We start from the raw sequence: 11,685 nt of genomic DNA on the forward strand, positions 1-11,685 counted from the left end.
TCATGCTTAGAACATTTTGACTCCATATTTAGATGATTATGTAAATGTTTGTGACACAAACGTAAACTTTGTCTCCTCAATGTCTGAGTGAAATTTATTAGAAACAGCCTTGAAGTTGATATTATACAGTGATAGAATGCATTCAGTTGAAATATCTCTCACAACAGACAAAATATATGATTCAAAAGTGGTTTTGATAGAGTAAATCTGTTTTACTTCTCTTAACAGTCAACCTGTTATTTTACTCATCTTTGATTCAAATATTAAACTGTGAATTGATGAGTTTAGTCACTTTCTCTATGCATTAAGGTTTTGCAAATTTGGCCCTGATATTCAACGATTTTCTGAGTAAAGAATTTACATTAAAAACCCATTGTTGATATAAAAAGACGGTGTTTGTCAAATGAGACATAAATTCTTTGCATTAAGTTAATTTTGATGCTTGTTTTTTGAAGGAAACTGATGAAAAACCAGAAATAAAAGAAGAGATAAAAAGTGGTAAATCGTCTGCAGTGAGCAGTCCGGCGCCATCTCATCCTGAATCTGATGTCAGTGTAGAATCAACCAGTAATTCAGTCTCCAGTAATAATAATACCAGAGAGAAGAAAAAAACCAGACGCAGTAAAGAAATCGCTAAACAAAATGACAAACAAGAAGGTAAAGAATTTGAAATTTGCTATTTTTTGGTGCTTAAAACATGTGTATTAACGGGATTATAAAGAGATTTTCTGTGCATCGGGGACACTGATAGAATCTATTTGCATCCAGTCAGATGTCTGTTGTTCTTACAATTTTTCTAAAACTAGGCGTTTTATGATTCATCACAAAAACTGTTAATTATATCTAAGGCCTTTGTGAATGTTACGTTTTAATTTTTAAGTGAAATTGCATGAACCACAGACGTCTGATTGAAAATTGGAATGGTGCAGATTGATGCTATCAGTGTCCCCTATACACATAAATACCTCTTTACAATTCATTTAAGATTTGAGTGAATCTGTTCATCAAAATAGATAAATAAGGTTTTAGAATTTTCTACATGTGTATGATTGAATTTGAAGTGGCCTGAATGTTGATATTATAAGTACACTATGTTATGTATAAATGTTGGAAAGTGGCCAGTACTGTGTATATGATATATATTATTTGGGGAATAGAAATTACCATCATAATAACAAACACTGCCAAAAACTTGTTATATTTATATCTCATTCTTTAATATCTTTACCATTATTCTCTCTTTCTACTCCACAACTTGTTAACCTACATTCTTCTCTTATACACAACAAACTCTCACTTTTCTCCCAACACCTTGACTTATAAACTTTTGATCTGAATAAGACTTTGCCGATTCCACTAGTCCTGACAAATTTGCCTTATTGTTATTTTAGAAAATTAATTTGCTTAGTTGCCATAAGCGGGAAGCATTGTTTTTCGAATGACTGATATAATAAATTTTTACCATAATATTAATAGAAGGCTTTCCCTCAATTAGTGGAGAAAATGGGGCAAGACCCTTCTAGAGCACTTTCAATTGACAGGGCTTTTCGACATGTCATCTCTTTTGTATCCATTTCACAAGATCAAAATATTGGTTTAAATAATTGATTCAAAATAATTAATTTTTATACCTGTATATTTTCAGCCTCTTTCAACAAACCATTGGTAAAAGTTTCGTTGACTACATTGAAGAAGACTTGTGAACCTTTCGTACAAGATGGACCTTGTGTAGAGATAGCACCTAAACTGATGAAATGTAGAGAGTGTAAAATGTCTGCTACTCAATTGAGTAAAAAACAACCCAACATTTTCTGCAGATTCTATGCGTTTAGAAGGTAGGTTTTCAGTCATCGAAAAACTGTGCTATCTAATTTTATGTTTGCTTGCCTTCGTTTTGCATGGGAAAAAAAGAATTAAGAGCTCAATATTTATTTACCTAATTATTAGTTAACTAATTGTTTACCTGCACTGCTTTTGATATTTATTCTTTAATACATCATTCATTTCTTCTGGAATAGTAATTGATTTGATTTATTGGTTGTTTAAGAGATACCTATTTTAAATTAATTTCAAATATTTTTCAAACAAAAGGTTAAACTTTCATTGTGAATATTCAGATCGATCGAGATATTGACGATTTGATTCAGATCATTCAAGTTTCTCATGAATTTATAAATGAATTTGGAATCGTGAATGTAGAAAGGTCAATCTATCAAAATCAATATTCAGAATAAATCCATTCAGGAATTTTCTAGATAAATACATTGTTGACCTGCTCCAGACATAAGTCATATAATATTGTCAGTAAAATAAATGAGCTATATTGATTTATTTTAAATAGTATCTAAAAACTCAGTCTGGATATACTCTCATCAGTCAAAAAAATTCTCCTTTTATTACAATGTGCCGATAAAGTCTGTTTTATTTCTCATCCATCAAACTTAGTTTTTATACTCAAGTTTGATATCATCTGTGTTTTTCTCATACATAATGTACCTAATCAAATCAAACAAGTGTAAAGTCACATAGCATTATTAACAACAATAACAGGTGCTTGTTATGTAAAATTATGCTGTGTGTTACAGACAGAAACATTACATACTTATATAACTGGGTGTAATAACATCAAAAATTTCTTTATTGTGCAAAAAACTAAAAAAAAAAATTTCTGTATTGTGTAAAAAAAAAAATTGTAACTAACAATGAAGATTCAGCCCTTTATTGACTTAAAGTTTTTTAATCAATACAATGATTTTTTATAAAGACGTCCCTAGAAAGTTCCTTTTTATTATGATTTCTTTTCATCAAGTTTAATATAAATTGTAGAAACTTTACTTTGATTGGTCTTTTTAAAAAGCAGCTAATAACAAAAATCAATTTTGAAATTACTGAATCAACTGTACTTTAATGAAATGTTAATATTTACTTATTTTTCTATTTCAAGCTTTTATAACGTAATGTAAATTAACAATATTTGGCAAATGTCCTCAAATGGCAAAATTAGATTGATTGTGATAAGAACATTTCAATTAAATCACAACTCTAAGATATGCAAATATTACATGCCAGCTTTAAACTAACAATTTTTAAAATGGTCTGATTTTCATTTTTTTTACCATAACATTCAGTTGAACTTTTGTTGTAGAGATGAAAATATTCTATATAAGCTGTTATCAGATCAATATATTATTTTATCATGTATTGACTTGTATATACTCATATATTTTAGATTATTTGACTGTAGTAAACAACAATTATTGGCTTTGTGTACATATTACTTCTATTCCATATATAAAGGATATACAAAGCTTTTATCTCCATATTCATATAATGTATATAGTGAGGCTTTTAAGCACCTGATTGTCATGGCATTATTACTGTAGAGATAGTCATTATTGTCTGATATAGTATATAAAGCTTTTAACTAGTATTTGATAAAAGATATTATAGTAAGATAAAACCTAGGACTGTCATTAATGATATTTCTCTTATTTCAATATGTCAATCATAGAGTAGGATCTATAGATGTTATTTTAACAGTTAAATAATACATGATTTGATATTGGGTTTTATTCTGTGGTGAATTGGTCACCGATCATTCCGCTCCACTTGTTTCTATATATACCTATTGTTAAAGGTACTTACGTTCTAAGTACAAGGGGACCTGTTGTAAAAAAACACATGAATAGTTGGAACTGTATAATATTATAAATGTTGATGTATACTGAAATATTCTTAATTCTTTGATGATATTCTATTTTTTTATGCAAAAGATGTCAATTAATCAGCATTTCCTATTACTATTACAAAACCAGAAAATATTAATATTATGAAATTACCTTCATAAATATATATGTAGTAGATGTCTATAGATAGTCTATAATGACCACATATAAGAACATAAACAACATTCATGAAGCAACAGTTCAGATATAAAAGATGTCTGGAGGCATTGATCTAGATCACTGTACAAAATAACTGAACCTAAAATAAAAAACATAGATGTCTGTATATTTCTTATCTTCATGCAAGAGTTGTCTATAGATACTGAAACTTGAAGGGTTGATAAAACAAATTACAAAACCCTTGATATATGACCTGAATATGAAGTTTTATTCTGTTTATTTTCAGGTTGAAGTATAATTTAAAAGGTTCAGTGAGTATTTATGGATTTTCAGAGTTATCTGATGCTGACCCTGATGATATAGAACCATGGTTACCACGGACACCAGGTTAGTTATATTAGAATTCATTCTACTTTCTTTTACACAATTATCGAAACCTTTGTTTCAAATTGATGAGATCAATTGAGGAAAACCCACATATTGATGATTTAAGATTTCAAGAAGCGCAGTACACTTTAGTAGATATTTTGTTTTTATTGCCTTCACCTTTCTTAAATAGCTTCTTTTCTTGTTTTTTAGTACAAGCTCCAAAGCTAGATATTGAAACGTCCAAGTTTATCATCAGTAAAGTAGGAGATAGATTCTGTGAATTGGTAGAACAAGAAAAGGAATCCATGAGTTTAGTTGGTAAAAATGGTAAGTGTTTAAACACCTCTTTATCGCTTTACACCTCTTTATCACCTTATTGACTATTGTCTTTTGCTTCATTATCCCATTCTCGCCTACTAAGTGATTTTGTAGAAATAAGAAATCCAAAGACTAGCTGTTGTTCAGAGTCACTCTGCATGATTTTCAGACTGATTTGCATCCTTCAAAAATCCCTGTTTCAATTGATATGTTGAGCACTATTTTAACGGCAAACATGTTTGGATTTTGTTATATAAATATGAATATAGACGATTTTAAATCATCTTGTAATTCGAAGGACAAGATATCTTCAATATCTCTGATGTTAAGATCTGTAAAACTACTGAGCTGTAATAAAATTAAATATTGAAAGTTCTTTTCTTCACTAAACAGTAATGAGAAACCATAGGGAATGAAACTTAATGCATTCCATGAAAGAAATCATTAAACTGTATTTAACTTAATTGGCTGTAAAGAGGTTTTCTTATCTTTTTATGTGTATCGGAGACACTTATAGCATCAATTTACATCATTTTTAGTTGAACATCTGTAGGTCTTGCAATGCCCTTCTATGATTACAGGAATTATTACACATAAAAAACCTCTTTACCTGGATTCATTCCTTAATGCTTGTTATTTATATTGCAGGTAAAATAGCATGGAAGAGAGCTGTACAAGGTGTAAGAGAAATGTGTGATGTTTGTGATACGACATTATTTAACATGCACTGGGTGTGTAGTAAATGTGGTTTCGTTGTTTGTCTAGATTGTTATAAAGCGAAGTTAAAAAGTGCAGATGATATCAACAGTAAGTATAGACCTTTAACCATATTAGTATTAAGATTCTTCAACCAGAAAAACTGGTTTTACTAGTATTGCCTGTGCATTGATATCACTTGACTTGATGATACATAATTTTCTGCAAATGTCAGTGAAGTTTATGTGGTTACGCTTTAAGAACACCTGTCTGTTTTCTGTCCTTATGAGGATTATGTATCGGAAACATGTCAGCAGTATAAGATAAGCTTTAATGTATTTGTCATTTCTAAGCATCCAAAAATAGGTTTTTATCTTCAAATGATGACCTTTTCTGAGAATAGCTGCATTGATTATTTCAGATGATGATCGTTGGTTAACATGTAGTTCTAATAAAGGTGCCCATGAACCTGAGAAAATGATGTTAACTCAGATTATTCCCAGTGATGCATTGTGGGAGTTGGGCCGTTTGATACATGTGATCCGTGGTAAATGGTCGATTCCTGAAACCTGTCCATGTGGTTTTAAAACAGAAAATAATATCACTAACAAGAATGGCATTAATCAGGTAATTTCTATATGTGAACTTCTTTGAATTTTTTTTACTTTTGGTTTTGCTTATTCATGAAATATGATATCTTAAAATATTATTTATTCTTATCATTTTTCTGTTTTGATTATTTCAGCAAATATTAAATAATGTCCACAATAAGAAGATGGTAAACGGAGTTGGTGATGACAACCATAAAACTAATAAAGGAAAGAAAAATAATAAAAACCTACCCGCAGTGAATGGAAATAAATCATCAACATTAGAAAATTACAATCCAGATATCACTTCATCACCACTTAGTCTACTAGCTGACGTGGCATTCCTGGATTCGGAGGGCAGCCGTGATAAAACTGATTCCAAAAAATCCCTGGATAAAAGTGCTATGTCCCCAAGTGTTGATACAGACTCAGATAAAAAATTACAACCAAGTTGTTCAACTTTACGAGAATTGCTCACAAAAACAGCTGGAAAAGCTAAAGTGCCAAATGATAAGAAAAACACAAAACCTAAAACAAGTGGCAGCACATTAGACGATATTATCCAATCAGTGGTAGAGAAAAACTGTCGTGGCGAAGGTCAACCGTTTAAATTCATGCATTATAAACCACGTCTAGGAGGTTGGAAACGTGATTTACCTATTGCAGTTCATAATCTAACAGAAACTAGTGTATTATATCCTGATGTACCTCATTCATGGCTGTGTGATGGTAAATTATTACGTCTTCATGACCCACAACATAAAGGAAATCTCAAAATATTCCAAGATCAGTGGAGACGTGGTCAGGTAAGGAAATCTCATTCATACATGTCTTTCTAGATATATAAGTCAACTTTGATTACCTCCAAGGAAAAAGAGTAGGTTAATGATACTGTTCTGGTGAAATTGCCATCGTTATTAGTCATTAGTCCTGTTAGATGCAGAAAAGTAGAAAGTGAAACTCAATTTTACTTCTAAGGCTACCATTTGAATTGTTACTCTTATCTGTTTTAATGTTTAGTATCAATTTTTTAAATTCCAACGCCTTTTTAAGTAAACAGAACTTTGAAAGAACAATTAAATCAATTTTTATATCGCATCCCAGACAACGATACTAATTCTCGTATTTGACTATTTTCAGCCTGTGTTAGTATCTGGTACCAACAAAAATATTAATAGTAATTTATGGAAACCAGAATCATTCTGTAAAGAGTTTGGTCAGTTTGATAACGATCTTGTTAACTGTTTAACTGGAGATGTTATTGTTGGTCATCCTATGAGTGATTTCTGGGAAGGATTTGAAAGCCTTGAAAGTAAGTACTAACTTAAACATCTTCCCATTCCTCGAAAAATCTTTCATCATAGAATACAACTATATCACAATTCTTAACCAATGATTAAATTTCAGTATCTCTATCTAAGAAAGAAATTAGGGGACCTGTTCCTCATGCAAATTATGTCAAATTACCACACATTTGTAAGATCTTGTAAAGATGGCAGACCATTAATTGAAAATCTTTTTTCTAGTTATATGTGACAAAAATCGAATCCTTGCAAACTGAAGTATAATTTCACCTAATGGAACACTTGATGTCACACTGTAACTTTAACAAGTTCATATATACTGTCAAAATTGATCGGTATAATTATTGTGAAACAAGATCCTGAAACTTTGCCATATCATATTATTATTATTAACTGCTTTGTGTTTTCAGACCGTCCAACTGATGATGAAGATGAGCCAATGTTATTGAAACTCAAAGATTGGCCTCCAGGAGATGATTTCAGTGATATTTTACCCACACGTTTCCAAGATCTCATGAAAGCTTTACCATTGCCAGATTACACTTTACGTCAAGGAAAACTGAACCTTGCTTCCAGGCTGCCCGATTTCTTAGTGAGACCAGATTTAGGACCTAAAATGTATAATGCTTATGGCTCAGCTAAATTTCCCAGTCAAGCTACAACTAATCTTCACCTGGATATCTCTGATGCTGTTAATATTATGGTGTATGTTGGAGTACCAAATGATGGTGAAGGTGGACGCAAGGCTCATGAACAAGGTTGGTTTTCTTATTTAGTTAAGTCTTCATTTGCCAGAACTTGATAAACTATGACATGATTCTTTTTCTAATACTTATACTTACTGTTATTCCTTATTTTACTTACATGCCAACTGGAGCATATAAGAGCCTGAATAAGTATATGAATGTATTTAGATTAATTTAACTGATTAAATGATTCCAGACAACTGTCTATAACATGATACATATTGAAAATTTACTTTTGAAGGATATATCTCTAAACCAGACATTACATTACCAATTACTTGCAATCTTATAGTTTCCCTGTTTTATTTCAGCTGCTCTGAAAGCTATAGATGATGCTGATTGTGATAGTATAACTAAACGTAGAGTGAGAGAAGTACATGAGGTACCTGGAGCTTTATGGCAGATTTATGATGCAGGAGATGCTGATAAGATCAGAGATTTCTTGAATAAGGTAATTAAATGTTAATGTTTGCACGTATTTTAGGTTAGACACATAATTGGTATCAATAGGCTATAATTCAGTCAAATGTCTTAGGTGACTCATCTTATCCATAGACAATGTCTAAATCTGATTACTTTTTGGAACATTGTGTTTAGGCTAATAAGTTCATGATCTTCCCACTTGTAAGTCAAAAATAAAGCTAATGCAAGTGTCCTGTGTTATAATGTTAGTGTTTTATATCTAATTATAGGTAGCTAAAGAAACAGGTGAAATAATAGAACCAGATCATGATGCTATACACGACCAATCTTGGTACCTGGATGAGAAACTGAGAGAAAGATTAGCTAGAGAATATGGTGTACATGGTTATACTATTGTACAGTGTCTGGGTGATGCTATCTTTATTCCTGCTGGAGCACCTCATCAGGTAATTATAAATTCTGGTGGATTTATACCTCTATATATTATGGGTTGATGCATGATGACTTTTGCAGTTGCATTAGAGTTTTTATTACCTTGAGGAAGAATTGAACTCATAGCACCTAAACTTAATGTAACCTGTAATATTAAATTATGAGAAAAAGGCTGTCATAATAATTGAATAACATTATTGGTGGTTATAGTGGTCACATTATGTGCTACATACCTGATCAGTCATTGAAGCAGCTGTTTCAAAATGATGTCACATTGTACACTTTAATTCATATCATTTGGTGTTCATTATATTATATTGCATTCTGCGTTGGACTTTAAATCTGTCCATGATAAAAACGTAAAAAAAATATTGAAGAAAAATGAAGACATTATAATAATTAATTTTCTTGTATTTTTTCAGGTTCGAAATCTTCATAGTTGTGTTAAAGTAGCAGAAGACTTTGTGGCACCAGAACATCTGAACCATTGTTTCCATCTAACACAAGAATTCCGTCAATTATCAGATACCCATTCTAATCATGAGGATAAACTACAAGTTAAAAATATCATATACCATGCTGTCAAAGACGCAGTGGCTGTTTTACGAGATGCCAATCCTGAAGATGACTGAATTATGTAAAAATGAGAGACTCAGGATATAGAGAAACTTAATATGGAGAGAAGAGCTAAACACCAATTTCATTATGGTGGATATAACAATGCTGATATGAATAACTTGAAAGGACTGAAGCAGGCAATGTTTGTAACTGCTGAGAGAATGTAAAGTGATGTAGGAAAATAAGTATATATATGTTAGAAAATATGGTCTTCAGAGCCAGAATATTTGTTGAAAAATGCAGTAACATGTGCTAGAAATAGACTTCAGCGAAGAATAAACCTTGATTTAGACAAAAAGGAAAGAAACAGTGTGAAATGACAACACAGTGTTAGAAACTGAAATTGCAAGGATATTGCAATAATAGAAAGGTTGTCATTTGTGCTAGAAACTATATAATATAACTTATGTATTGAGAATACATAGTGGAGATATTGATTATACTTGGTGCATTTTAAACTTAAACCATAATATTGTGACACTTGAAATTTAAAAACACCTTAAATTGACTGAAGTGTACACTTGCTGTGTGTTTATTTCATTCATAGATTCATTCCGGAATACAAATACTGAACAATGATTGGTGGATAATATTTGCCAACCGATCAATAAACAGTATTTTATGTCTGTGTGTGGGATAAACATTCTGTTTAAGACTATAGTATCTTTAAAATATAGTATACCTTCAATCTGTCAGCAAGATTAATATAGGGAAATACTTGTCTTGCTGATTTGTTATTTAATTGCAGAGTCAACAAATCATGATATGCAAAGTGATCATTAACAGAATTGCTTTGTAAGCTGTTTTTTTGCTTCATGATCAGCTGATGATATGCTAAATTAGTAGTTGATTTGCAGCATGGCTGTAAATTTTCAAAATTGGCAGTGGATGATTTGCAACCAGGAAATACAAGTACGCTGTTGAATTGCAAAGTGAGCTTGTAGATTTGCAAAGTAGTCTGAATCAAATGATTTGCAAATTACAATCACCACTCTGTGCATAACTATTCAGGGAACAAGCACCAAATTAGGAATTTAAAATAAAGAAATTAATATATTATTTAGAGATATTGAGGGTGATATAGTGTTTGTGTAGAGTTCTAAATATTTTCAAATTATTACTAGAGTGACTATAGAGATATATATTAACCACTTGTAACAACTTTATGCTGCCCATAAAATATATAACTGTAGAATTTGACAAAGGCATATAGCTGCCCATAGAGTTTAGTAATGTTTTGTATTCAAGAATTCAAAATTCAGACATTTTTCCATTGCTTTTCATGTTCACGTTTATTAATATCAAGTTTTTCATTTTCAATTTTTCGTTTTTTCAATTTTTCATTCACATCTTTCATTAGTACTATTAAAACTGTTATAGTTTCATTGTTTTTTTTGGCAGTTGCTTATTACATTGCTTGTGAATATTGAAATTTCATGTGAAAGTTAATTATAATTATTATTATTATTATTTGCCAATTAAAGATGTTAATAATTTAATTACAAAGTTAAATATTGTTAGAGAAACTTACTCATAGCTGGACTCACTTTAATATATCATTCTCCATAATACATGTCATATAGTGAGCTAACAGTATGATAGCTACATGATATATCCACAGTCCAAGCCATGTACATAATAATAGATTATTTTTATATATCAAATTATGTCAAAGTTTCGATGTAAAATTGTTTTATGTGGTATGGCCTATCGAAGTGTTTTTGCATAAATAAGTTAGGTTTATCCTATCTCTTAATAAAGAAACACATTAATGACTATTAATATGTCTTTTTATTTTGTATTCTCATGGCTAGTAAAGTTCAAAAGGTCCTGCTTTTCTTCAAGTGTGCTGCAGCCTGTGTATTACCAAAAAATCCTTTCAAAGCAATAGCAAATTTGATAAGAAACATAAACTTGGTGGCAGTGCTAATAAGACTTAATTTCCCTCAGTGCTTTTAGCAAAATTTTGCCAATCTACTTTTACCCTATATTATGCACACAAAAAATCACTAAAGGTTATTAAGAACTAAATCATTAAAAATCAGGGAAATAGGAAGCAGAAAAGGAAATAAGTGTCATTACTACTTGATTCTGCAAACACCAACTGTCCTCTGGTTTTGATAAACAGAAAATCTAGGAATTTGATGGATCACAATATAGGATGCATAGTTTTACACACAATTAAGATTAGCCTAAATATGGTTCCACTTTATTCCATATTGGAAAGACAATGATAAAGGTTGCATTTGAAGCTGATTAAAGAAATAAGTCAATGACACTCTGATTTGGCTATGAAAATCATCTTTTAAGTAGAATGTGTCCAAACCACACCCCAATTCATCAT

At 30.8% G+C, this 11,685-nt stretch overlaps 1 protein-coding gene across 1 annotated transcript; it reads left to right on the top strand.

Moving 5' to 3' along the window:
* The first annotated feature begins 1,737 nt into the window (after nucleotides 1-1,737).
* LOTGIDRAFT_214375 (hypothetical protein) lies at nucleotides 1,738-11,121 on the top strand. Its single transcript, XM_009054093.1, has 12 exons — nucleotides 1,738-1,835; nucleotides 4,132-4,232; nucleotides 4,431-4,541; nucleotides 5,181-5,339; nucleotides 5,632-5,808; nucleotides 6,119-6,403; nucleotides 6,485-6,624; nucleotides 6,959-7,130; nucleotides 7,533-7,880; nucleotides 8,180-8,319; nucleotides 8,561-8,737; nucleotides 9,146-11,121. The coding sequence occupies exons 1-12, from the start codon at nucleotides 1,750-1,752 to the stop codon at nucleotides 9,353-9,355; spliced, it is 2,106 nt and encodes a 701-aa protein (XP_009052341.1). The 5' UTR covers nucleotides 1,738-1,749; the 3' UTR covers nucleotides 9,356-11,121.
* The last annotated feature ends 564 nt before the right edge of the window (nucleotides 11,122-11,685 follow it).

The sequence above is a fragment of the Lottia gigantea genome (genome assembly GCF_000327385.1).
Source record: "Lottia gigantea unplaced genomic scaffold LOTGIsca_21, whole genome shotgun sequence".
NCBI lineage: Eukaryota > Metazoa > Mollusca > Gastropoda > Lottiidae > Lottia > Lottia gigantea.